General features: G+C 48.0%; 6 protein-coding genes across 6 annotated transcripts; 3 read left to right on the top strand and 3 right to left on the bottom strand.

Annotated features, from left to right (window-relative positions):
- Nucleotides 1–4,876: 4,876 nt before the first annotated feature.
- B0J16DRAFT_189625 (uncharacterized protein) lies at nt 4,877–5,652 on the bottom strand. The gene is made up of 4 exons (XM_046122776.1): nt 5,413–5,652; nt 5,232–5,338; nt 5,150–5,166; nt 4,877–5,084 (listed from the first exon to the last, which is right to left on the bottom strand). The coding sequence occupies exons 1-4, from the start codon at nt 5,428–5,430 to the stop codon at nt 4,981–4,983; spliced, it is 246 nt and encodes an 81-aa protein (XP_045977729.1). The 5' UTR covers nt 5,431–5,652; the 3' UTR covers nt 4,877–4,980.
- A 5,626-nt stretch (nt 5,653–11,278) lies between these two features.
- B0J16DRAFT_324887 (uncharacterized protein) lies at nt 11,279–11,735 on the top strand (the record flags this gene model as incomplete). Its single annotated transcript, XM_046125854.1, has 3 exons — nt 11,279–11,311; nt 11,360–11,568; nt 11,627–11,735. 3 exons carry the CDS (start codon nt 11,279–11,281, stop codon nt 11,733–11,735), a joined length of 351 nt encoding a protein of 116 aa, XP_045977728.1.
- A 2,250-nt stretch (nt 11,736–13,985) lies between these two features.
- On the bottom strand, nt 13,986–15,542 carry B0J16DRAFT_405789 (uncharacterized protein; the record flags this gene model as incomplete). The annotated part of the gene is made up of 2 exons (XM_046132919.1): nt 13,986–15,141; nt 15,230–15,542. 2 exons carry the CDS (start codon nt 15,540–15,542, stop codon nt 14,099–14,101), a joined length of 1,356 nt encoding a protein of 451 aa, XP_045977727.1. The 3' UTR covers nt 13,986–14,098.
- A 1,973-nt stretch (nt 15,543–17,515) lies between these two features.
- Nucleotides 17,516–19,868, top strand: B0J16DRAFT_376031 (alkaline-phosphatase-like protein; the record flags this gene model as incomplete). The annotated part of the gene is made up of 5 exons (XM_046130745.1): nt 17,516–17,747; nt 17,891–18,387; nt 18,577–19,063; nt 19,116–19,237; nt 19,434–19,868. 5 exons carry the CDS (start codon nt 17,516–17,518, stop codon nt 19,779–19,781), a joined length of 1,686 nt encoding a protein of 561 aa, XP_045977726.1. The 3' UTR covers nt 19,782–19,868.
- Nucleotides 19,869–20,717: 849 nt separating this feature from the next.
- On the top strand, nt 20,718–21,568 carry B0J16DRAFT_189523 (NADH-ubiquinone oxidoreductase B18 subunit-domain-containing protein). The gene is made up of 3 exons (XM_046122774.1): nt 20,718–20,923; nt 20,998–21,122; nt 21,299–21,568. The coding sequence occupies exons 1-3, from the start codon at nt 20,893–20,895 to the stop codon at nt 21,401–21,403; spliced, it is 261 nt and encodes an 86-aa protein (XP_045977725.1). The 5' UTR covers nt 20,718–20,892; the 3' UTR covers nt 21,404–21,568.
- Nucleotides 21,569–23,025: 1,457 nt separating this feature from the next.
- On the bottom strand, nt 23,026–24,948 carry B0J16DRAFT_189533 (transmembrane amino acid transporter protein-domain-containing protein). Its single transcript, XM_046122775.1, has 2 exons — nt 24,369–24,948; nt 23,026–24,233 (listed from the first exon to the last, which is right to left on the bottom strand). The coding sequence occupies exons 1-2, from the start codon at nt 24,658–24,660 to the stop codon at nt 23,059–23,061; spliced, it is 1,467 nt and encodes a 488-aa protein (XP_045977724.1). The 5' UTR covers nt 24,661–24,948; the 3' UTR covers nt 23,026–23,058.
- Between the last annotated feature and the right edge of the window lie 1,367 nt (nt 24,949–26,315).

The following is a 26,315-nucleotide window of genomic DNA, read 5'->3' as shown; positions in this document are numbered from 1 at the left end:
AATTTCCGCAATGCATGTACACCGGTCGGGAAAAACACGCACGTCAAGACATTTTAGGACGACAGATCTCGGTCTTGTGCATGAGAATCGACCGAATGTGGAGAGATTGGAACGGCCTCAAGACGAAAAGCCTGTCAAATCAATCAGGGCCATGAAATAAATGAAGGTGAAGGGTGTAGATATCGACTGCATGTCGACGATTTAGGAAATAGGAGATGCTCCCGTTTGAAGCTGGAGTATGAAGGTACAGGATTATTATGCATCTACGCGGGTCTAATGCAGGTGTCATGTCATGTGCTGTGCAGAGCTAATGCAAATAACCGGCACTTGAGGGTCCTGTCCAGGGCTACGATCTTCTGGCGTCACGTCAGCGTGGAGCATAACTGTATCAAGCTATGCTGCCATCCCGACTTTGAAGCTGTCAACTGTACATACCCGGTTAAATAACTGCGATCCGATATTATCTATGATGCAACAGATACAATAATCGTACTCAGGGTTTGAATCCGTACTCATGATTCTCCTGAGAAGACGCTTTGATCTGTACAAGGCACCAACTCCAGCCTCTCATTTGCCACTTGACATCAACCAGAGTCATTCTCAATCATGCACCCCCCTAACTAAGAGCCTCTTTGGATCCAAGACACGATCACCTCCGCTAGACTTGAAGATCATCAGGTCCAGAACTTGCAAAAGACAAGGGAAGCCCCTGGATAACCGGGCCATTGATCCCTTGAAAGAACAACTGTATTTGCCTCTTGAGTCTTGACCAAGTATGTACTCCGTAATGTACTGTAAATCACCGTCACCGCTATTGAGGCACCGACAATTACCTTAGCATACCGAAGAGTCTCGGGATCTTTTCGTTCCCAAACGAATGAAGCAGGTAGTCAGCGACCCTGTTTTCCATCCTCGCATGCTGGGGCGCTGCTGCTGCAATTGGTCTCTCCAGACTTGGGGGAGGTGGCAGGGTTTCCATACCGGTGAGCCAATTCTTGTGGGGTAGATGGCCTCATAGGCGGTTCTTGTTCATCTCGGCGCTGTTTTTTGGTGGTCGCAATTGGCTGTATGCACTGCCAGTGAGTGCGTGCATGCAGTCGATCCTGCAGCAGCCTTTCAATTACCACCCAAACGTATGATGAAGTGTACATGATGCCCGAGTATTAGGGTGTCCTCAACCACCACAAAGGATTGAATGCAATGCAGTACATCTCATGCTCAATATCGGGCATTTAGAGAACCTAACCTAACCTAACGTAATGACCTTTCGGGCGCATCATCCCACGTCGGCATAACCATGACCAGCACAGTCAGTCAGTCTCCAACCTTTGTAAGCTTCGTTACCTTCCATTATCATGATGACTCCGAACCACAAGTAAATTACTGTAGCATCTCGGTCAGAGTATCCATGATCTCCTCCGGCCCGAAGCCGTCTTACTGTCTACATTAGTTCTCCGTTCCCGAGAACCCGAAACCGCCATCCTTGCTGGCTATAGAATGCTGTATTTAATGTCAAAAGAACGTTGACATGATGACACCCACCTACCGAAAAGGCCCACGGCAAGCGAAATCCGGGTTTCGCAATGGTAAATGCCTCGGCGCGCGCGGCTGTTGAAGCGATTCACGGTCAGAACCGTATATCACACCGGATTGAGGGCCCTGCATGTGAAAGAGAAACGCTGCGTGACATGCATCGAGGCTTTTTATTGCAAACAAGGTTATCCGTCCTCTTTCATCTTATCTTGTATTTCTCATTAATCTCTCACAGATAAATTCGGAAGGCGCCTTTTCAAGGTGTGATCGGTCAAGATAAGGTGTGACCGTTGACCTCCGATAAGGTACGACTTGGCATGAGGGACCTTGACCTTCCCGCTCTGTCGAAGGATGGTCTGGGGAATGGGGGTTCCATGTTTGGGGTCTATCAAGACCCTTGATAAGTAATGAGAGATGAGGCTGAAAGCTGAAGGAAAACCGGAGATGCAGTATTCGTAGGTCAAAGTGTTGCCGCACTTATCAACAGCCAGCCTTGTACCTCTGCCTGTACATACCTACCTGTATCTGCCCTTGTATAACTGCCTGTATACATACCTCTACCAGATACCTGGATCGACAGCGATAACAACCACGGCCCGTATCGCAAAGACGCATCTCTCCTTCATCATCTGATTCAACCGCCAAGTCTGCACCCCACGGTGAAATCGGTATCTGTTTCTTTATCAACGTCAACGTAAAACAAACATTCAAGCCCTCATACGATCTGCCGATGTCCACACCCTCAGCTGAAGACATTCTCGAATAAAAAGAGAAGGCGAAGGCCCATGGCTTGAGCACGTGTTTGTCTCAGTTGATTGTTCCGTTGGCAAGGGTATCAACGCCTTGTCCAAGGATTCAAGTGCACATAAACGGCAGGTAACAAAGATGAAATGTCAGAGTTGCAGTTACAATTACAGTGTAAGCGGTGGAAATACTCCATAGCCGCGCTTTGCGTATAGGCTTACAGCGCATAGACCCTTCTTACTCATCGTCATCACTCTTGGTTACACCAGCTAAAATAAAGACCATGACGCTGTACGTCCAAGCACACATGAAGCTTGACTCGGAATGTCTTCCCCGTTTAGAGTATCTCGTGTCTTGTTTAGCAAGCCACAGTAAGGCTGTTAGCCTTAAACTCTGATAAACCGTTGCCACGCGAGAAAAGAGACAACTATTCTGTACTAGCTTCCGAATCATGACCAGGGCAAAAGATTAAAAGCAAAGAAGATTGTATGTAACCTTGAAGGACGAAGCATTTAATTTCCTTCAAGACCTTCTAAAATGTCTCAAGATGGCGCGTTATGAGTTCTGAGTAGACCAGCAGGGATACTGTAGAAGCGCCAGCGCGTTTATGGGCAAAACTGCCGGGAATGAGAAGGACTCCTCAAGCCACAGGTACAGGCGTTGATGGTGGGAGACAAGGTTTACATGGGGGACGGATTCAACGTGGGGATTGTCGTTGACTATAAACCTTATGGCAGTCAAAAAGCGATCTGAGAGTCAATGAGGAAAGAGAAAAGAAGCTTAGTGAAGCTTGAGTGTTAGTATTCTGTACCTTGGATGTGATATCTGCATCTATCGCAACACTTTTTTACTTTGTTTTGGCGCTGTTGTGTTGCACGTGTAGAAGTGAGACAATATCAACGGTGCCTCTCCACCTGTAGTATACGTATGTAGAGATACCGAGGTTTTACTGTAAATGAGTTATCGTACTGTATCACATTCATACAGGCAAGCGTATCTGATTTATCAAGTATCATCCATCTCAATCACATTGTATATACGTACTGAACACTCTATGGAATGTCTGTCCCCTGGTGACATTTCCACTGCCCGGATATCAAATACCCGGCCGGCAATTCCCACGACAGCGGCCCGTAGCCGCTTAGTCTACGGGTTCTAACGATGACACTAACGATTCCTCTCCCTCTCTGCCTGCCTGCTTAGTAGGTAGTGTAGTTTACGGAGTAGATATTCCTCCCCCTTTGTACTTGTTGTTGGTTACTTACACCGTTTCAGCGTCGATCTCTATACTGCAAGGCGGCTCGCAAGAACCCGGATGATCATCGTAGCATCGCCCGGCCGGCAAGTATGTATCTGATCATTTCGTACATGACCAAAACCTTGGCAAAGTCAAGATCATCACCAAGTGCCGAGATCTTCCCTCGCCAATTCACTGAATGTCTCTCGCTAATATTGGTTGTCAAATAAACAAGTTTTCAATTCAAGAGCGGTCTAAGTAGTAGTAGTATTTCCCTGCGCCAAACAATATGCAAACAAAAACTATCCTTTTTTCCCTCAGGTAGTTTTCTGCTGTAATCTGTTGTAAAGGATAGAGTAGGTAGTGTGGTGGTGACAATTAAAAACAAACGCCCTTGCCTTGTTCCTATTTCCCGTCCCCCCTCCCGTGATATCTTTGAAGAAGAGTAGAAAATGTCTTTCCCATGAATGCCCGGTTATTTCCCATCCAATATTTCCTTCCTTCCATGCATGTTGTTGTAAAAATGAATGATCAGAACAGCGCCGATAATAAAAAATAATAATGACAAGACTCCCCTCTTCGCGCCCGATGTGGTTGGTTTTCTCATGTCTGGTTGCTATTGCTATCACCAAGGTTTGGTTTTGATGCGCGTGGTCATCAGACCTCCTTGTCGTGCAGGACGATCAAAGTAGCGTCCCTTGTTTGAGGCTGGTGATTGGAGATGGTGGCGCCCAAGGTGAGAGAGTAATGCATACTGTCGGTTGCATCTCTCAATCAGACTGTCGTTGATTGATTTATCCATCCAGTTGAATCCAGAGAGTGAGATTTGAGGTCTGAGCTCCCCTGTAATTCAGTTGAGTTTTAGTGGAGGTGGCGACTGCACTGGACACCCGCAGCCTGTGAGCTGTCGGGTCGCAGTTGGATCAACGCCCGACCTGGGTCAACCCTTCTAAAAAAGGTACCAGTCCAGTCCAGTATCCAGTGTCACCCCCACTCGGTTCGGTGACTACCACATCGGCCAAAGAAATAGGTTTGCACCCAAGAGCCGAATAATTCTTTTCCCTTTCCAATAAATAAAATAGTGATAAAATGCTTTGCTTTCCTGCGCCTGTTGTTTCAAGGTATCTGTTGTGCTGTTTGCAATAAAATAGACTTTTTTGTTGATTTTTTGGTGTTTTGTTCGTTGATTCGTTGGTCTTGGTCTTTTTCCCACGTTAAAAGTCCAAGTGGGGTTCAATGTCTCACTTGAGTCGACCATCCAGCACGTCTTTTAACTTGCAGACGACCGACTCATGTAGTGTAGACAGACAGGAACATGGACATGTCCTGTCTCACCTAATCGGTTTTTTCGTATACGTATACGGCGGGACATGAATGCGAGAGTATCCGTACTGTCGCCTCATTGGATACGGCAGGTTGGCTGCCGACATATCGGGGACTCGACCTGCGGAACGCTTCGTTCGTTCTCATTGTGCGCGAAGCTGGGGAGAGTAGGACATGCGTGACTCGGGACGCTGGATGAGCTTTGCCCAAGGGTGGTTGCTTGGTTGTTGGCGTTCTCGGCAGGCAGCTAGATAATTAGTTAGTAAAACCACTCTAAACTTGCATTCAAGTGGATAATATCTCAAGACATACCACAAATGTCGTCACCCCTGTTGATCAAAAACCGTTAGTCAAAGGAACCGGTGGATAAGATATTTGAGGTAGATTGACTCACCAGTATTGCTTGCTCACAATGGTGGGCGGACATCGACGTTCAGTCTCGATGTACTTGGGACACCATGATTCTACCAAGTGGTAGTGGTGTTGGCAGCTGAGTTCCTTCTATAAGAGTATTAGTATCCATTATCCATCATTCATTCATCATCATGATAGACTCATGATATCCCATGACTTACGTAGATGTAGTTGCACATTGTGAAGAGTGGACCAAGGGCGTCTCGATTCTAGTAAATCGGCGGTCGAGGTATGTGACAACGAGTTGGATGTCCAAAGAAAACCCCTTCGATCCAAATTCCCCTTTGCTGAATGAATATATGGTCGAAAGTCTGTTCTGTATCAAGTGGTGATGATAGAGTAGAGTATGTTGGTGGATAACAAGACCGGCGAGAGGTAGGTTTAGTATAGTATAGATGGTAGTACTTGTATGGAGACGGAAAAGAATGATTGATACACGGCTGTAACGTCGACGTCAAAACAGCCTCGAGGGAAGGTCAAGAGTATTTAAAGACAAGACAAGATGGACCCAAAACAGCGGAACAGAAGCTAGTTAGTAAATCCCTACGGACGGGGATCCATGGGCTGGGCTGAAGGTTGTTTATTATAAATCCCAGAGAAAAGAGAGCTCTTCCCAGTTCAGTTCAGTCCCCTTCCCATAGAAAAGAACCCCTGTTGACAAGAGACCAGACACCCATTTGTAGACCGGTACGTAGGGGGGGTGTGTGGTGTGGATGGGAAAGAATTTTGGATGGTGGCACTCGTTCCGAGAAACAAGGGGGGTCTGGGGTTTTGGTTTTGGGAGCTGAAGAGCGGGAGGGAGGGCGTGTAGAGTATCTATGCATCTATCGAGGGTGTTACTTATGAACTACCGGGGTGTTTGCTCTCTCATGTCTTAATCTAAGGCGAGCAAGACAACAAGGGCAGAGAGAAGAAAAAAAAAAGTCCCCCCCGCTGGAAGCCGCTACAGTTTAGTACGGGGGCAACACAGACCAGCGTACGAGCCCTTCAACCCTTCGGCGACGGCGAAGTGAGGATGAATATAGTGCTCTAATCACGGAGCAAAACAAGCAGAGAAGCAAAATGGAAGGAAAAAGGAATGATGGAAGACCCTGAATCTATCTGACTGACTCACCGAGCCATGACCGAAGAAAGAGAGAGAGCACTGTTGCGCAAGAGGTCGATGCTATTCGCAGAATGTGTTATATTAAACTTTTTGTTTTTGTTACATGTTCTCCTCTCTCACCCACCGCCGGCATATTTGCTGGCGAGTAAGTGACCAAATCGCGTGCTGTCTTGTGCATTAACGAGCAGAGCACGAAACAACGCTCTTGAACTTGGACCCTTTCCCCCACCGCCGCAGCAACATATATCAGACAACAACAGAGACAGAGAGATATGATATGTATTTCCTCGTATCAATACCGCCGGCAGTTACCTTGATGAGCGGAAACTCATGTATCAGGTTACAGCACATACATACAGCAAATTTGAAGCTATTCCCTCTTTTGCATCCCGCAGAGACAAAACAAGGCTCACATACAGCAAGATTGGGTACTCACCGACAAGAGTCTTGCTCACCTGGTGGACTCTGATTGAATTCTTTTCATGTAGAGCATCTCCACAGGGCTAAGCGCTGCCCGCCAGACCGCGCCCTCGCGAATGCCGGTGAGACAAGTTTAAGAGGGACCCTTGAGGCAGACAGGCAGGCAGGCAAAGCAAGACACAGAGAATATCTATCCGCCTCGTTGAAAGAGAAGAGATATCCACAACGGTAGAGACCGCCTCAATAATACTGCGGCGCCTAACTGAATTATTCTGTATCCGTAGGTAGACGAGTATTTCGTATTTCTGATTGGGGAGATGCAATGGGCGGGCCGCCAATGGCACGTGGAAGCCTCAAAAGAGAGGCCCCCCTCCCCTAGAGCTAGACCTCGTCTAGGTACAGTTACCGTCCATAGGTGCTCTCCTCTCCCCCGTGTGATCAGCATCCCGCCCACAACGGTTCCGCTTGGAATCACCGTTATTGAGATGATTGCTTTTTGGGGGTCTACTGTACTAGTCATGACAAAATATGATAGACTCGTTTAAGGAGTCATTCGTGTCATGATCTACCGCCTGCCGGTGCATCATTGTCATTTTTGCTTTTTCCAACGAGGGTTCGTCATGATCTACTGGATGAGCAGTAATGAATGATCCAGTCTCCATCAGATAAGTCGAGTCAGTGGATGTCAGGATATCTCACTCAGGCCTGAGCCTGGCCTGGCCTGGCTGGCCAAACCCATGGAACGTCAATGCACTGCACGTACTGCACATCAACGCCGGAGCGAAATGGAAAGATTTTCTTGACCTGTGCTGTCTCTCTTGCTCGCATCTCTAGCACCTGCATCAGCGGACGTCCGGACGCACGGTTCATTGTGTTACTGTTACCCTTCATTAATGACATGACATCTTCATACTACAAAGTAATATGAGTCTGTAGAGAGCATCTGTCTGACCCACCGTGTTCCATGATTTCCTTTTCCCTCCGTTCTAGACGTTCAATATCCATGAAAGAATATTACGCTTGGACAGTTGACGCCATTGCCCACACCTTCATGTCATGGCCCCCTGGTTAATAAAACACACATCCCATCCCACTCAAGTACCGTCTATGACTTGACACACAGCACCACTGCCGAGGTCTTGTATCACAGTTCGGAGGAATGACTTCTTTTTGAGAAACAGAAGACATTCACACTATCAGTCTATGCATCATTAGTCTATTCGAGCAAGGTTAAAGGCGCGCATGCATTGCATAGCATAGCTTCGGATCTCTTGCTCCACTGCACACGTGGTGGGATGCCGGTAGAGTCCCATTCCCAGTCTAGTCCTGTCCAGTGAATGATACCGTCTCGTCTGGCCTGGGCTGTCACTCTACCGAAACAGACTCCGCTAGACGGGAGATGAGCTTCATCAAGATGAATGACGCTGGACAGGGCATGTGAGCCAATAGACCAGAACGATGCTATTGTCATTGTTATTTTGGTACACAGCTCATTAGATTTTACGAATATGTATGTACTGTCATCACCTGTCACTCCTCCGCATTTGCATACTTTCCTAAAGAGGAACCGGTCAATACGCTGGACGACAGCCTGAACCGGGTCCTTTCTGCTGTGCTGCATCTGAAATCTGCATGCGCATGCAGTGCTTGCTGGCATAACAATACAGCCTGTACCGCAATCCCACCAATTAATTGGGCGGCTAAAGAATATCCATGTCACCCTCAATACGTACATACATACACACAGCACACACACCCATGTAGCATATCTCGATTCTACGATGTCCTTTTTGACCACGGCTCCGATACAGTACTAAGCGACCCAAAGGAACCTGGTTTCAAAACTTTTTAATATCTGCCCCTTTTTCAACATGCGAAACGATGCGTCATGGTTCAAAACTGCCGCTACACTAGTTGAGGAAGAAAAAAGTCCTTCTGGAAGGATGGCCATAATTTCCACCACTCCCCACCGCCGACGCGAGAGCACACCGCTATCCAATCAGCCCTGTTCAACCACCATCTTCTGCTTCTTGGGTCTTCTCACGGTGCTGAGGGTTAGCTGTGCTTCTGTATAGCTGGACCTGGACCTGGACCTGGTGGCGACTTGATGCAAGGGGATAGGCTTTACCGACTGGCTGGAAGGAGGCGTCATGGGCTGGAGACTCTCAAGAGTTTAGAGTCTTGTTCCGGGCTCTAGGATAGTGTCCCCGTTGCAAGCGTCTTTACGTGCTACCAGTAGACTTCATCATCTCAATATTCTGTATTAACTTTACCAGAAATGACGTCCACCGAGATGTCATTTTAGATGTCTCCTTATGTCTCCTTGGAAATGTCCCTGAAAAGTCTTCAATTTCATCTTGATGAAGCCGTCACCAGTCCGTCAAGTCCCAGGCTCATCATCTGGTCTGAGAACATGTCCTGTGCTCCCCCTGGCCTCTGACGCCAACCCCTAGTTCCTGTCGCGTTGTTCTCTTGCAATTCACATCACTCGCCAAGCCCTTACAACAGGGGTTCAACCAATCAACAACGTCCCAGCTTTCTTCTTTGGCGTTCCCAGGACGCGGGCTCGGGCCTCGGGATGTTCTGCTTCTGGTGCAGCGGGTGTGACAACCCCCCAGCCTGTTTTCTCTTTCCTTCCTTCTGTTCCGTTCCTGAAGTCAGGTTGCCTCTTTTTTTCTTTCTTTTCTTTTTGCGGTCTCTTTCGCCATAAACGTCTCTGTTAATGCAAGGGTCATGATGACGAGCATTCTGGAATCGGTGACGAGAGACATGTCTTGGATGGAGTTGGATCTGACAGTTTTTGTTCACGAACCAACAGCCAAACGCCAAACCGTTGACGAAATTGAAACTTAAAACTACAGCCCTGCTTTTGCTTGTTTGATTGGTGAACCTAAACATACGGTAGATTAATGTTACATGTGCCGTCGCATGCATTTCCATCGAAGATCTCAACTGCGTCTGTCCTCGCGTTTTATTTCCCTTTTTGCGGAGAGAATGCATACTGTTCATATGATCCTTCTGTAACCCTTCGCGGCGTGACCCAGACCGAAGACTACAAGACGTGTCAGTCGCGGCCACTGTCTCGGAGCAGCCCTTTTCTTTTTTTTCGCCCTTTCCTTTGCACCGATTGCTTGGTAAAGTTCCGCTATCACCGTACCGTATCCTATCCTTACCCTGAGACCTGATCCTTCAGCCTGGGCATCTGTACTAGACAGCACTACTACCGTAGCAGAACAGCCTCCCATTCCCGAGCATACGGACAGGCAAACCCACCCGAAGCTCCCAGGGCCCCCATCTTGACAGGGACGCTGGGCCAGGGATCTTCGTCAGGTCAGCGTCAGGTGGTTACGTTCATGTTACCAAGAGAAAGGTCTTTTTTTCCCTTTCCTGCTCGGGCAGATCATATGGATCGAGTCCTTGTATGCCGAGGGATGATCTAATGGGGATCCTCAGTGAACCAGGGAGTTGGGAACAGGCTCAGCCTTGGGTTTGAGAGTCGTGGACTGACGGCATTCCCGAATCTTTGGGTTGGCCAGGTTAGCGAAATCAGACGAGGAAACAATTGAGACAACAACTGCCAGACCTAGACGGTGAAATTAGCTCGGGGCACTTCTGTAGCGAACTACTGTCAGTCCAGTCACATCATACCCCCAAGCCACTGCAACTGCAACTACCGAGTATGCAATAACCAGAAACAGAGCATAAACATGTACAGCTTCAAACGGTCTGTGGAGTGTGCATTATTTTTCCACAGCACTAATGTGAATGATGCAGACCAGACCGCCACTTGACAGCTGTACGAACGATCCATACCAGTTCAACAACGCATATCACGGAGTCTCGACACATCTATTTTTGATGCCCGAGATATTATCGGTCTGGCAAAGGGAGAGGAGACAAGTATTTGCCTCAACCCTTTGTCACTTTATGAATGGTAGGAATGTTACGACGGGATGCAAGGCATGACCCCAGACTTGGCAACATAAAAATTGAGCAAGAAAAGACTCTGCTGTTCCTCGTCACTTCATTAGCGGAACGCTACCGCTTTGAGAACGGAAGCTATCGTGCGGAACGGAACAGTCCTTCACTAGCTCACCGGTCTACTGGGTGCGTCAATTTTACCTGAATGCAAAGAAACCATCATGATAGCCTCTACGATGGGGGACACTCTTTCAACTGTCGTCACTTCATCGTGAGAACCGTGTAATTTCTGCTTCGAGTTTGTTTCATGTCAGCACTATCATATTATCGTATTCGGCGCCAGTTAATACTTCTCTCGACAAACTATATGTCGGAATCGGAGTCGGAACCGCAGATACCCTACACAACGTAGGATTCTTATGGTGTTGCCTGGACTAATGAACTAATGAATAGGCGAAGGAGATGATATGCCTCTATCAGGATCATACAAAGCCAAGCCAAGCCATACCATTTACCACGCCCAGCCTTTATGATCGACCTGGCGATGGTGTAACAAGGTATGAGCATTAGCACAGCAACCCATGGTCATGAGCGTGCCGCTTCTAGACATCAAGGTAATTAAACCTGGATAGTAAAGTATGCTGTAGCTATGACTCTTTCAGGGCTGGCTGGCTGTCACGCTAATCGTCCACATCACGGGAGCTGGACAAGCCCATTCATTATCTTGCAAGAGAGGGTCAAGGTACCGAGACTGTTTCAGGGTGGTGTCCAGTTATTCCAAGATACGTCCCAGTTATTCCAAGACTCGCACGATTATATCTCCCTCGGTAGAAATGCACATCAGAAAAAGAAAAGCTGTCTCAGTCAAAATGTACGTGAAGTCATGGATAACAGTCATCCGTACATAGGTACAGGTTGACCTATCGTAGGCAAAGGAGCATCACCGTCTTCACCCCAGTCAAGACAATATCCTGGTCTGGCACCAAGGGCAAGAACCAGCCTGTTGGGAAATTGGCGAGATGTGATGTGCCGTTCTAGGCAAGTTTTCGAAAAGCCACTCGATGCAGTTATCTCTTACCACAATAAAGTGATATTACCGTGAATGCATGAAAGCATTGCACGGACATGACTGTTACTGTTACCATCCTAGGGGTACGTCCATGACCAGCATCATCCTCTCCCTGTGAGACAAAGTTCCCATGCCTTGATCGTCTCTTCCATCTTTGTATGAGCGTAATCGGTGCCTGACAAGGGGCTATAATTCTTGGAAGAACACCAAGAAGGGAGAGGATTGGATGGCAAAGTACAAGTTACACTGATCATTCCCCCTTGCGGCATATCAAATGCCGAAAAATAAGGGTCCAACCAGTTTGTAAGGGTTAAAGATCTGTCTGAGATGAAGATTTGGGCAGAAGAGGAGAAGAATCGATTGTTGGGCATCAAGATCTTCATCATTCTCGATGGGAAATATCCACTTTTGGCCATCCCGAGGCAACGGGTTAGTTTAGTTCATCTCATCCAGGTACGATTACTGTACAGGGCTCCACGGGTTTACCAAACCGTTGGAGAAAGCTTAATTTACTGCATTTAATTCATCTTTTTCAGCACAGAGTATATTATCCTTATACGTACTGTATATAACTCTTTGTTGGGTGCCAATAACTGGCAGTTTATGTTTCATCGGCAACTACTCTTCGCGTTAGATTGGAAAAGCTCGGCTTTGGAATAGTGGCTTTTTTTACTTCGGCCTCGGAGTCTGCTAAGCTTCCGAATTATGAGACAATCCTTGCATTTCTAGAAGAACCAGCCTTTACTTGGCAATTCGTTTAAGCGACAAGGATACACTGACAATGTACACTGATACTGTACCATTCCCGTGACCATGATTGCATGTGGAGATACGATTGGTAGCTCAGGTGAAGCCATCATGATTCAAACACTATCACTTATCATATTCTGCTACCCAGAAGCGGCCCGTGTACACTTTTTCTTAGATGCATATATGCACGACTTACAGAACTATCGTAGCTTATTACTACGTAGAAAGAAACATTTTGCGTATTAAAGGGATCGTTGGTGAGTCGATCCTACTAACCACCGCTGAGGGGACATAGCGTACGTGAGCTTCACTGTAACTATTCGTAGGGCTTCTGAGGCACAGCAAGTTCGTAATGATACCCCTGCTCAGCACAACCCTGTTGTATATCAGGACGATCAAACCTCGACAGCTCGCGAATTGACTTGATTCTTGCTTCAACTGAAAATGGTTCATCATAATGAGATATTACCGTCGAGTTACGTGCAGAAATGAAGTCTTACAGTACATCGGGGGAGGGGAAGAAAAGAGGTCAAAGGTCAAACTCTAAAGCCGCACCCCCAATTACAGCTGCAGGCCTCCCTCTCAAACTGAGTTTGCAGGGGAAAGAACTACTAGCGATAGGTGCTTCGGATTGGGACGTAGTATCGGCATATGCGTGGGCCTCTCATCAAACGGCTGTCTGAGTCCGACTTGCCAATCGTCCATCAAGGAGCTCCTCGCCGGTGGTGAGCGGATGCATCGTAAAGCTTCCCCTAGCGGGCGTCTGTTTTTCCTGCTCCTCATGATGCCTACCCATCAGCTTCAAACGTGGCGTTGCTAAGTAGGGTACAGTAACCTGCCGAGAACTTTAATACGCCATAGACGGTAAGGTGTACGATAGATAACCCCAGGTATTCGCTGGAGATGTAAGCAATATATTGGATGGAAGGCTAGGGAGTGCATATTGGCGAGGTTGGACTTGTTGTCTCTTCTCTCACATTCACTTCTCCGAAGGAGCGTCGGCGAACAAAGACGGATGTTGCGGGAACAGGCTACGAATAGTGGCTGGGCAAGTAAACGAGATGTGGGCGTGGGATGGGAAAGAAAGACGGATGTTAAGATTTGGTAACTCGGTTCCTGAGGATCATATTCCTGTCTTGGAAGACTGATACTCGACGGTTCCAGATCTTTGGGTCCGTTGGGCATCAACTGGGCTCTCACGATGAAGAGTTTGCCACTTAGGAGACAATGATGGAATTTGTAGACAGGAGTAAAGAGATTGCCATTGGAACGATGGGAGTTTGGGGAATTGCATGTAGTTTGAGTTAATGCCCCTGAACGTAGAGTTTGAGACTGAGTAGGGACTGTTGACTGAGAAGCTGAGTATGGCTGGTGTTCTGTTGAGGGTTTGAAGCACCTCTTAGAAACATGAACACCGCTCGATATTAGGTGGAAGTTGTTAAGTAAACACAGGTAAGTATTAATGAATTGCTTCTTGAGTCTCCCTTGCTTCTGTTCAACAAGTGAAGCCCCTATACTATCCCTCTACCCATACACAGCCCATACACTCATCCGTAACTCTCCCCAAGAACAACACACTCACTCACGAATCTATCAAAGGTTCTATCTCACTCCTCAAATCAACCAAATGCTTCGCCAGCGCCTCCTCCCGATCCCGAAAAGCCTGAAAAGAAACATCTACAACTCCTGCAAACATAGACGATGCCGCATTCCCAACCCCTGACCATCGCGCCGTCGAACCTCGCAGACGAGATAAAAACTCTTCTGCCAGTTGGATCGTGAGAGACATCTGCAGATAGGGTGATGACTCGACTGCGAACGAACCGACTGTCACGGCGGGCAGTTTCCAGAAGCTGAACGTTGTGGTCGAGTTGGGTTGGGATAAGAGTTCGGTGTGCACGAGGGTAAACACTCGTTGATACATGTCCAAGAGGCGAACGTATGTTGATAGTATGAACATGGCGTTGCCAGGATCACTTCCATCGATGGTGGAGTGATGCATCTTGTTACCCTCGTTGCTAGACGGAGGTCTCTCGAGGATGTCAGCGACTCGTCGCGTAAGCTTGAACATATCCTCGATAGGAAACCCCTGGCTCCTGAACCTCTCATCAACAGGACGTCCCAAGAAGGGCCCGTCTTGAGGAGAAGGTAAAGCGGACGCGAGGTCCAGGAGCCTGGCGTTGATGTCGGACAACTGCGCCATCCAGTGAATCGGGGGAGCCTCGGGCTGCTGCAGCGGCGAGAGGTCAGCGTCGTGTCGGAGAGTGATCTGCCTCGGTCTAGGCCTTTGCTTGCGTCGCTGAGGCTGTGACGCGCGCTTGTCAGAGGAGATGCTGTGTTCAGGTGCACAACTTTGACCTGCGCTGGTCAGGGGCACGGACTGGTCACCCTCTGGTGCAACTTGATAAGAACCTACTTCTTCGGGGTGATGATAGAGGGTAGAAGTAGTTGATGAAGGATCCCAGCAGACTGGAGGAGGAGCAGGAGGAGGGAACTCGGGATGAGATAAATACTGAGGATTGTTTGTAAAGAAAGCAAGCTGTTGGTCGAAGGTGAAGGCAAAGTCGGTATTGGTATCGACGGGATCAGGTGAGACAGGGACATGACTCTTAGACGTCAGGCTGCCTGTATGGGGTACTATTGGCACTGCTACTTGATTGAGTCGGTTGGATCCAAGACAGGGACTGAAGAGAGAAATAGAGAGGGCACCTACCCGTGTCGGGTGAGACAAGACTCGGATCGTCCTGGCTGTCGGTCCGTCGTCGTTTCGGAGAGCGGCGTCCAGATGAAGCCGGTAGTGAAGAGTTTCCAACACTGTTGTTATTCCCAGAATTGATGTTGCCCAGGCCCTGTTGCTGACTCTCTATCAGTTGCTGCTGATTCTTCCTATACCGCAACGAAGGACTCGATTTGCACTCGGTCTTGAGTCTAACACAGCGCTCGCACGGCTCGTCGTTGTATCGTTTGCAGCTGAGTTTCTGAGCGTGACAGCGATCGCAAGCTTTTCGAATCACCGTCTCTGCCATGTTCTTCTTTCACATTACAGCAGGAAATGGAAAAGTGAGAGGTCGGGCTCAAGACATGGGGTGGTTTATAGAAAGGGGACTGCAGTGTGGCACAGTAACCGCTGGAAAACTAGAACTGACAAAGAGGAGAAAAAAAGCCCTTGAGGCATCTACTCGCCTAAGGAGCGTGTCGTGCTGCATCTCGTCTCCTGTATCTTGCCAGTGAGGCGGTTCCGATGATGTCGGTACCCTCGTCGTGAGACGTTGTCAGGGGTTGTTAATCCGATCTCATGGATTTATGATGATCTTGCTGAGAATAGAGCGAGAGAGCGTGGGATGAGTTACTGTGTTCAATACTCAATCTCAATTCGCTTACAAGTTCAATAGACAAGTTGCACCTTACACATTCATTAGGTCAACACAATACTATCCATCTATTCGTGTCCATCAATTCATCTCTTCAAATCTCAACAAGCGGTGGCGTCTCGCCACCTTTCCCTTCTTTTCCAATGTATCACAACAGCACGCCTTGTACGTCCAACATGCCTCGAGGATTACTCATGTTGTGCGACACAAGTCACATCTTCCCAACCTACTTTTGCTAGCCCTATTATTTTGACTCTTCTTTCATTTTTCCTCTCACCGCAGTTTCGGGCTGGGAAAAGTGATATATGAGTTCATGCCATTGGAAGATACTCGGCGAGCTGCAGCTCTTGTGGTGGCGGCATCAATGGATTGTCTTGGTGAGGCGAGTAATTGATGATAATGAGAGGATGGAGATGAGACTTTGAGATGAAGAGTTTCTATTATTGGTGTTGGTACTGAGATAAATCCCTACCGGCATCGCTTTCTTGCAGCAACCACATTGCATCATACCATCTGAATTATTCCCGTATCTCGCCACATACATCGTACTGTACTGCCCTGCACGCAGTAAGGGTCCTCCTTTCTAACCCTATCTCTCGATCGGATACATCCGATCTCATCCCATCCGTATAGCCCTGCCCGTCAAAACAAGGATTAATCCAGTTCCGTCCAGTCACTGCTTCTCAACTGAACAATCGCTCTCCAGATGCAAGGCCCCAGCCCATGACCAAACAGGCGAGACATTGACAGGTGGCGTCCAGTCGTAACTCGAGCCTTGCCTGGGAACAGTGTCGTTATTGTTACTGTCTCTCGTTACTTTTACTCGTGGCTACTGTAAGACGTCTCACAGCCCTGCTGCTATTCATCGACTGTACTACATTGCGCTCAGGTTATGGTCGGCTATTTACCAAGACATGGTTACTAATTTCTAGAATACGATGATGAAGAAATAAATGATCTTTGTTTTGTTTTTGTTCGAGATGAGGGTAGTAGGTAGCTCGGAATTGTCTATCTTGAGATTCTGCTGTACCGTCAGGGCCAACTGACACTCAACGTTTTCGGACCCACGCAAAGATGATAGGCAGTTAGAAATTCTTTTTTAAGAAGAGGCAGAACTTCTATACCGTCCTGCGCATCAGGTATACCGTTCAAAGCAAGACGAACGACAAAGAATGTATATGCGTCCTATCAAATGATAGATTGTACGTAGCTCAAAATGCCTCGTTACGTCAAGATAAGCCATACCAGGGTATAACGCGGCCTTATCTCACTTTGCATGAGCAGAAAACGATCGAAATACTTGAGAAAATGGCGTATACACAGGGAAGAATGATACAATTGCCGATTGATACTCCGTTCAATAGCATTAGCGTCCTCGGATCCGAAAATGGCGGGGAACCCGGATGTTAGTGATTATGTGGAAAACGCACATAAACACTAACGTTGACGCCATTGCGATCTGCTACTACACCATATACAACATCAATGATGAAGCTTCAAAGTGTAACTCTCCGCGGGTTGAGAGAATTAGTTGGGTGATGGGCATATCATTACAAAAGAGATAAAAAGGCGACTGTGACTGTCGTAGAAACAACGCCATTAGATTGAAACTAGTTATACAATTTACAATGCGGTCCTCAGCTTGGATTAAACATATACTATTGACAAGCTCCCTGTCTGCCGTTGCGGCTGGGAATAGTCAAGCCGCCTTATCACCCAAAGATGAAATCCCTCGACACCCACCTAATGCAACGGGTGAAAGCAAGAAGAACATTGTATTCATTCTTACTGATGATCAGGACTCTGTCTTGGACTCAGTCTCATATATGCCGAAGCTAAAAGAACATATCATCGACAAGGGTACATCCTTTGTTAACCACTTCGTCACCACAGCCATCTGCTGTCCATCTCGTGTTGCGCTTTGGGCAGGAAAACAGCCGCACAACACGAATGTCACTGACGTATCTCCCCCGTACGGTAAGTAAACAACATAGTTGTCGTAGGAAGATGTGCTAATTGGAAAGGTGGCTATCCTAAGTTCGTCTCACAGGGCCTCAACGAGAACTATCTACCAGTCTGGCTCAGTGAAGCCGGGTATAACACATATTATACAGGAAAACTATTCAATTCTCATACTATCAATAACTATAACTCGCCCTATCCTGCAGGGTGGACAGGAACCAACTTCCTACTCGACCCAGGAACATATGACTACTTGAACCCAATTTACCAACGCAACCAGGAGGCGCCGGTACATCACAAAGGAGAACATACTTCAGATTTGATCGCTCAATATGCGCAGGAACTACTGAAGGAGGCGATTGACTCGAAGGGTTCTAATCCTTTCTTTGTTACCATTGCTCCCATTGCGCCGCACTCGAATATTGATGTGAACCGGGAAGCCGGGGGTCCTATGACGATACCTATTCCTGCTGAGAGACACGCTCACCTCTTTGAAGGAGTCAAAGTTCCGAGAACGGATAACTTTAACCCAGATTCTGTAAGTATTCAGTTGGGTTACAGAAGAATTGTCCTCTAAGGCTCAGGTTACCAAAATAAAGTAGCCTAAGTCTTAGTCTAAGCTCGCATAAGATGACCAAAGTATTTCGTCTCTTATAATTTCGGCGGCTAATTCTTCTGACACCCCGACGGTATTATCGAGTGTAAAGTCATGGCTGACAGGATATAGCCCAGCGGAGTGAGCTGGATTCGCAAGCTCAAACAACTCAACGACTCTGCTGTAGCGTACATCGATGATTACCACCGCGCACGACTCCAGTCTCTCCAGAGCGTTGACGAGCTCGTAGAGCAGGTCACCAAACAACTGGAAGACGCGGGTCTGCTCGACGAGACCTACATCATCTACAGTTCTGACAACGGCTTCCACCTAGGTCAACATCGACTTCCTCCTGGCAAAGAGTGTGGTTTTGAGGAGGATATTCGCGTGCCCCTTTTCATCAGAGGACCAGGTATTGCTGCTGGTCAAGTTGAGAAGGCTGTGACGACGCATATCGATCTCGCTCCTACTGTGCTCAAGCTCGCGGGTGTGCCGCTGAGAAAGGACTTTGACGGCACTCCTATTCCTGTCTCAGCTGGCGAGGAGGTAAAGCGTCATGAGCATGTTGCTGTTGAGTACTGGGGCATTGCTATCGCTGAAGGCGAAATTGGTGGCTTTGGTATGTAAATGACCTTGAATGTCAAGCTGCAGTACTGACTCGACTGGTTTAGATGGAGAGGGCCAGATTAGAATGCCCAACAACACGTACAAGGGCTTGAGGATAGTTCACGAGGACTACGATCTTTACTACTCGGCTTGGTGTAACAACGAGCACGAGCTCTACGATGTCAGGGTAGGTTTCTCTTGACCCCGTTCTCAAGGTGTCAGAAGAATTAGCCTCCGAGAGCATAAGAGACGAAAGAATTGAGTTACCTTATGCTAGCTTAGACTAGCATTTAGGCTACTTTATTCTGGCGCCCTAACACCTCGAGGATACTTCTTCTGACACCTACCTGCCCGTATACCAGACTAATACTTACCTCTTGAAGACCGACCCAGGACAATTGAACAATCTGTACCCCTTGGACGACAGCGCGACCGCGAGCAAGGCCTTCCTAGGAACCACAGTCCAGCAAGTCGTCAATCGTCTCGATGCATTGATGCTCGTCTTAAAGTCCTGCAAAGGCGAAACATGCATCGAACCATGGAAAGTTCTCCATCCTGAAGGTGGCGTGACAAGTCTGAAAGATGCTCTTCGGGGGAGATTCGACGTTTTCTATGATGACCAGGTAAAGGTTCGGTTCGATCGTTGTGAAGCTGGGTATTTGGTTGAAGCTGAAGGGCCTCAAGTTGGATATGAGTATCGGGAGGGCCTTGCGTGGCATCATTGGACCTGAGAGTTGTCGCAAGATCGTGACAGCGTCGTGCTCTGCGCTTAGAACCTGGAATTGTCCGGTATTTAGATCCAGGAGCTTCATATTGGAATGAAGTGATAGTTCGAGAGTCGGCCTTTGTCGGCATAAGACACAGCTCTTGGGCACTCTCTCAGCCCAAATAATCCAGCCATTCTGTACCAGCTGAGACCAGCTGAGACCAGCTTTTAGGCCGTTTGTTTCTGTCACCTAACATTAGGCCTTAAGCTTTCGCTACCCCTTGTCGGCACCAAGCCAGCATCACATCCACGACCATCTCGGCATAAGATTTCGGTGGCATCGCTAATCCTTGCTTGAATTCGGTGTGTTCTGATGCTCGGTTCCTTTTGCGTGATTGGCGAACTTAGGTCTTGGTCCTTGAGGCAAAGCAATACCATAGTAAAGCGGCTGAAGGTGGCATAAGCAATGGTGATAGTTGAGACATATGTTGCCGATGGGAAGCGCTTCAGTTGACGGCGGCCTCAAAAGTCTCGAAATGGTGTCGTGCTGAAGGCTGGTAAGATGCGGCATAAGCTGCCAGCTCAGTCCTGGATCAAATGATGTCCTAGCGGGTTAAGCGCTTGATGCCGATGGAATTTTTGGCGTAAATGAGGGCGAGCGTATTGCAGGACCATGAGTGCATGATGGGTGTAGCATGTTTAGAGAAGAGCCCAGAGTTTTGAAAAATACTGTTCCCCAGTTGCATCATTCACAAGTCCTCACCTAGGTGTGCAGGTGAGTCCGGAGCCGGCAGTGGCCCGGCCCCACCTGATGTCCGTTGTCATCTCAATACTGAAGTTGTGATCACCCTCAGCCATGATGGCGCAAAAGAAGAGCTTTAGGTAATGGGGATGTAGTAACATGTCGTATAATTACCATAACAATATTACAAAAATAATCAGGGAACTGTTAAAGAGCATTTGGTGATGTAAAGTAGGCGTGGTAATTCGTCAACAACCATTGGCCAAAAATTGATTGGTGCCTTGTATTTCCGGCACAAACCAGGATGCTCCGACCTTGAACCGAGGAGCATCTCACGACAGCTCTGCTAATCTACGACAACCTCACATCACGAAGCTCAATTGAATCCGCAACAATGGGTTCCGACTCAATCACCGAGCCGCGGCGTACGTACCGACCGACGAATTGATATCCAGCACATATTTTTCACCCGAACCTCGACCGCTGACTTCCTGAGTAGAAGCGACCCGCGAGGAGATGCGCGATGCCAAACTCCCTCTGGCCTACCGAGACAGCTGCGCGCACCTTCTGATCCCTCTCAACAAGTGCCGTCGGGATACGTGGTATGCCCCTTGGAAGTGCTCCGTAAGTCATCTATCATTTTCTAGAGCGAGGCACGGCAGGCCCAAGTCCACCGCAGCTATACCGAACGTGCTCAGCCCAGCCAAGCTCAGTCCAGCTACAACCCAAACGCAAAAGCCGATCTTTGCCGAGATATCAATCAATAAGAGACAACATGCTTACACATAGGGGTTGACTAGGATGAGCGACACAGCTACGAGAAGTGCCAATACGTCGAGTTCAAGAAGCGAGTCGCCAAGATGGACGAGTTGAGGGAGTCGAAGGGCGGTGCACGAAGCAACTAGAGGAAGAGAAGAGACCGAATTTCAAATCCCGGGTATAGGGCCGGGCCGGAACTGTACATTTTACAAACAAGCCAATGCGTTTGATGAGAAAACCGGAATAGAAAGAGGCATTCCACACAAATGAAACGATTCAAGACGCAGAACGAACAAGAAAGACGACAAAGTGAAATGATGGCGGAGCCTACTATGGCATTAACGACTGGGTTTGATACAATCGATGGGCTAATGGAAATAGGCATGCGACGAGTTTTGGCAGAGCCTCATGAGATGTTTGAGCCGCGCACTCCAGCGGCATAAGAAAAAAGGCCAACCACAGGCCTTTGGGTAGGAATGGACCGGAAAAGAGTGGACTCACCGGCACGTACAAGTGGGACTGGCAAGTTGGATGGTGACAGGAACATGAGAAAGACTTGTAATGTTGCAAGCAGATGGGTTTCTGGCGTGGTCATCGTGGCGGACAGTACCCTGTCTGGACCGGCTCAAGAAGAAATACGCCGACATGGTGTTGTGCGGGCTCTCAGGAGAAAATTATATATTGAGCCCGTGAGCCACCGAGAGATTGGAAATCTAAGATGGAAAGGTGCCAGGCGAGTTGAATCGTGGTGTTCTTACACCTGCTTCAATCATTCATCTTGTGTATCACCGTTAATCTTTTTGTTCTTTCAGACGTCGATCGTCTCATCGGCAGTTGGCTTCCGCAGAGCCTCAACACCAAGATTTCTTTTATCGCCAAGGTCTTATCGATTGCACTGGTTGATCGACAGCCTCAGCCTCGACAATGACTACGAGAGCGTCATGATAAGATATGGCTGATATCCGACCTCTGCTGGTGGCTCAGTCACTTGCTCAGTCACTTGATGGCGCGGTCATGATGAAACAGATGATCAGGAATGAACATCGGATTTTATCGGCTCAATCCTGACGAGACAACCTCAATCTCGGATGCGATAGGGCAGTTGACAACGAGTCGTGGATCTTTATTGTGAGCGACATGGTCTCAGCTCTAACGAGTCAGACCACGACCACTCGGTGCAGGCCCGGGAGCCACGCAGTTTTTGGCCACACTCACAGCCTCAGAGGCGCTGGAAAGAGCCGCATGCAGGCGGTTCTAGCAAAGTTGTGCGCTATGCAAGGTCCCACATGCGCTGAAAAAAGCCACCCGCACCCGACAGGAACCCTGGTAATGGAACCACCTTTAACATGATTTCCTTTGAGATGAGATCCACTACGATCCATCAAAGGAAACCTTCTGTCAACGTCGATCCACTGCCGGTCGGTTTGGCTCGGTATATCCAGCGAAAAGCAAACCGGCCCGGTTCATTGAAACCTATCGGCCGGGCTGTGGATATATATCCATTCTTTTCAATGCTTGGCTCAAGGCTTGTGTCTTGGAATTCAATGCCAAGGCCACTTACAACGGAGCCTCCGGTCTTCATTTACGACTTCTCAGCAACGCAACTGGTCCTACGTGGGACCATCATGATTTCTCTTATGCAACACTTTCTAACGACTCGGTTGAATGACACACATATTCAAGGATGGGCGATTTCAGGGGACAAACGTAATGCTCTGACAAAGAGTGAAAAATGATTGATGCTATGCTGTCTAAACTAACGGAAAAAATAACTGGAGACTATACACGAGATGAGACCTGCTCAGAAGATGGAGTTGCTGCCACAGGAGAAGACACCCTGGATGGAACTGGAAGCATTGGCAAACAGATCCAACAGCTCAGTGATTGATGACCACAGGCCAGCAGCGTTCATGAAGAGTGAGATTCCAATAAGGAATGCGTTGAGGCAGAACAAGGCAATGTTCTTGGGGCTGGAGAAGAGGTTGTTCCAGTTCATGTGGAACCAGAAGATGCCGCTGAAGCCGAAAGTGAACCACGAAATGGTAGTGGCTGAGGCAATGGACAGGATGGAGTCAAAGACGGGGATGGCGTTGGAGATGATGAAGCAGAGGACCCAGAAGACGGTCACGATGGTCATCCAGATGGACCAAGAACGAACGTTGTTGGCAGTCATCTCGCTCTGGAGCTTGAAGTGCTTCATGACCTGGACGTACACGTATTTGATACCAGTGTGGCCAAAGGCAAGACCGGTTGAGAAGATGGCAGGGAGAACGATGCCGTAGGCAATCCTGGCGATAAGCTCGGGAGCCGAGCCAAGGGCAGGCGAGACGGTGTACTCTCCAGCCAAGCAGTAAATGGCAATGGCCACAACCACGTAAAAGCCGATGGAGACACACTCCAACCAAGCGAGGGCAAAGCCGAAGTCGCGAACGGGGTCAACCATCTCGGCCATGTAAGTGACGAAGTTGATGTTACCCGAGTAAGCGTAGCAGATCTTGAGACAGGCGTTGAGGCCGGAACGGAAGTCTGGGTTGGCGACGACCAAGATCTCCTTGTGCCAGTCTGCGGGCGCAGCAGTGGGATTCTTGGCTCCGAGAGAGACCATGACGAGGATGGAAGCGGCGATGACGGAGACCATGCAGGGGATACCTGACTGGGAGACGAACTTGGAGGTTCGGGGCGCGCAGAGGACCCAGCAGCAGAGGCAAGCGATTCCGATGTAGCCCACAGTGCAGATAGAATGTCTGGAGATGGTGTTGAAGGCAATAGAGAGCGTAACACTTGCTGAAGCAGCTGTCATGATAACTTGCACGAGCAGGCCAATTCCGGCTGCGATTGAAAGAGGGCGTCCTCCAACAACCTTTGCCATGTCCACCACGTTCAAAACATGAGAATGACGGCCATAGAACTGCTTCAAAACGAAAGCTGTATACCAAGAAAGGAGACCTATTCCTATAATTGCGATCAAACCAGGGACTGAAGCTGTTAGCTATGGTGTTGCGAAATCGTGATTCGAAAAATGAAGTTATCGCGGGTTTGGGCCGGTCGGTCGCCCGACTAACGACAACCCACCCCCGAGACAACTTCTCTTTCCCTAAAGAATAAACTTACTAATTCCCATAGTCTTCAAAACGCTAGGCAAAGACAAAACACCGAGTCCAACTTGGTTGGTGAGCAGGGCAAAGGTAGTGTCCCATTTTGACATGTTGCGGAAGTTCTTCGCGCCCTCGCCTCCACCGAAGCCATTCTCCACGACAGGGACATTGTGAGCGGACTGAAGGTCATCGATGTGGCCCTTCTCAGCATCGAGAGGCATCTTCTCTTTGCTGTTTGTCTTGCTAGAGTCATGACCCTGGTCTGAAGGGTAGATGTCGTTGTGAACGTCTTGCGGGTACGAAGACATGATGTGTGTATCTGAAGCAGATTTGCTTCTATGTGTATATAAAACCGGGTATATTAGATCAAGAATTGCTCGCTTGAGGAAATGATACACAAAAGACTAGGAAGAGTTTAGGGGAGGGAAGAGATGAAAGACGACAATGAAGAGTAAAAGTATTCAAGAGCAGATGGAAGGAAGAAATATATAAGTTCAATAGAGCTTCGTAAAAGGACTAGACTATCACGGAATTCCCTCATTAAGCTCCGCGTCCTTTTTTTCTCTTGGGCGTGGCCGTGCTCCAGCTTTGTTCACGACTGTACGGAGGATATCCTGGGGTTCCACCTAAGATAGGTGCTTTTCCATCGGAGTTACAGTCCAAGGGTTGTCCAGCCTTGGTACTTTTTCTGGGGTGACCCTCATCTTCTTACATCGGCGGCGAACTTGTGTGCCTTGCTTGATACTGTTCTTGTTTACTTAGACCATGATGATCCTTCATTCCCCAACTTGATTCTCCTCATTTGTGGATCTTGGTCTTCTCTTCTGTACAGCAACATGTCTTATTCCCAGTACTGAAGAAGTAACAATCCCTGGAGAAACGAGAATGAGGAGAAGTCTCTATCCACCCCCGTTGCATGGGTCTATCGTATCTTTTTTGTTCTGTGAAGGAATTGACAGTACGCTGCCCCCAATTGGATGTGAAAAGCTGGGGACAAGCAAGACAAGAAATGGGTGGAAACGCACTAGAAGGTCATCATCCATGTTTACGTACATTGTGCTCCTCCACGGTGTGACCGTCCATTTACTGGGGATATACACCAATCCGGGCCGTTTTTATCTGTTTTTTATTTGCTAACGTGCTGTATATCTTTTACTCAAGGCGGATCCTCAGGTCTATCAGTGACTTACAAGATCAGCTCTGTCATCATCAGTTCGGTAGTTCAACATCTATCATGAACAAATGATCAACATCATGGTACTAACCTGTCCAAAGGGTCTTCTTTCCTTCCCATCTCTTGTGCATCTTCTACAGTTCGCCTCTTTTAAATGTGGTTCTCCTCCAATGCTTGGCTTTGATGATGTCCAAAAAAGGCATGTATGCTGCTAGTATCCTTCCAACCTAGTTTCAAAACTTTGCTCACCCCTTGTCTTCCGAATTGCGAGGCTGACGGGCGCGTTACCGAACCGAGTTTAAGTCTCCAAGCAGGGACCAGGTCTAAGATGGAGATCCGAGGTGGAGAAAAAGGTACAGTTTTTTCACTCTCTCTTACTCTTTTGCTTCATTCCGCTTTATTTCCCATTTGGATTGAATAAGGATTGTTAGCCGCGGGAGCGGAATGGAAGAGACATGGATAATTCTAGCCGCCATGTTGACCGCTTAAGCATAAGGAACGAATACTTTATGCGGCACTAAACCTTGGTGGACAACGAGTCAATAAGTATACGTACTCCTCATTCTAAAAGTATTAAACATGTCATGCAACTAACAAGAGTCAGTTGTATGGCATTTCATCCAGTCGGGTTTCCCATCAGCAAGATAACCCACCCCTGTTCCTGTTCCATGTCGTCATCCTAAACCCTGACACGCACGCTCTTTCTTTGCTTGCCTCAGGTTCGGGTGTTCCTGCACGCCGTATATTTCTAGTCGTTTTCTAGAAGATGAGCTGAAGATGTGATGTGAT

Source organism: Fusarium flagelliforme (genome assembly GCF_020744385.1).
Source record: "Fusarium flagelliforme strain FIESC 12 MPI-CAGE-AA-0113 chromosome Unknown B0J16scaffold_8, whole genome shotgun sequence".
In the NCBI taxonomy this organism is placed as follows: domain Eukaryota; kingdom Fungi; phylum Ascomycota; class Sordariomycetes; order Hypocreales; family Nectriaceae; genus Fusarium; species Fusarium flagelliforme.
The sequence above is the reverse complement of the archived record's forward strand: the minus strand, read 5'-3'. Positions and strand labels throughout refer to the sequence as shown.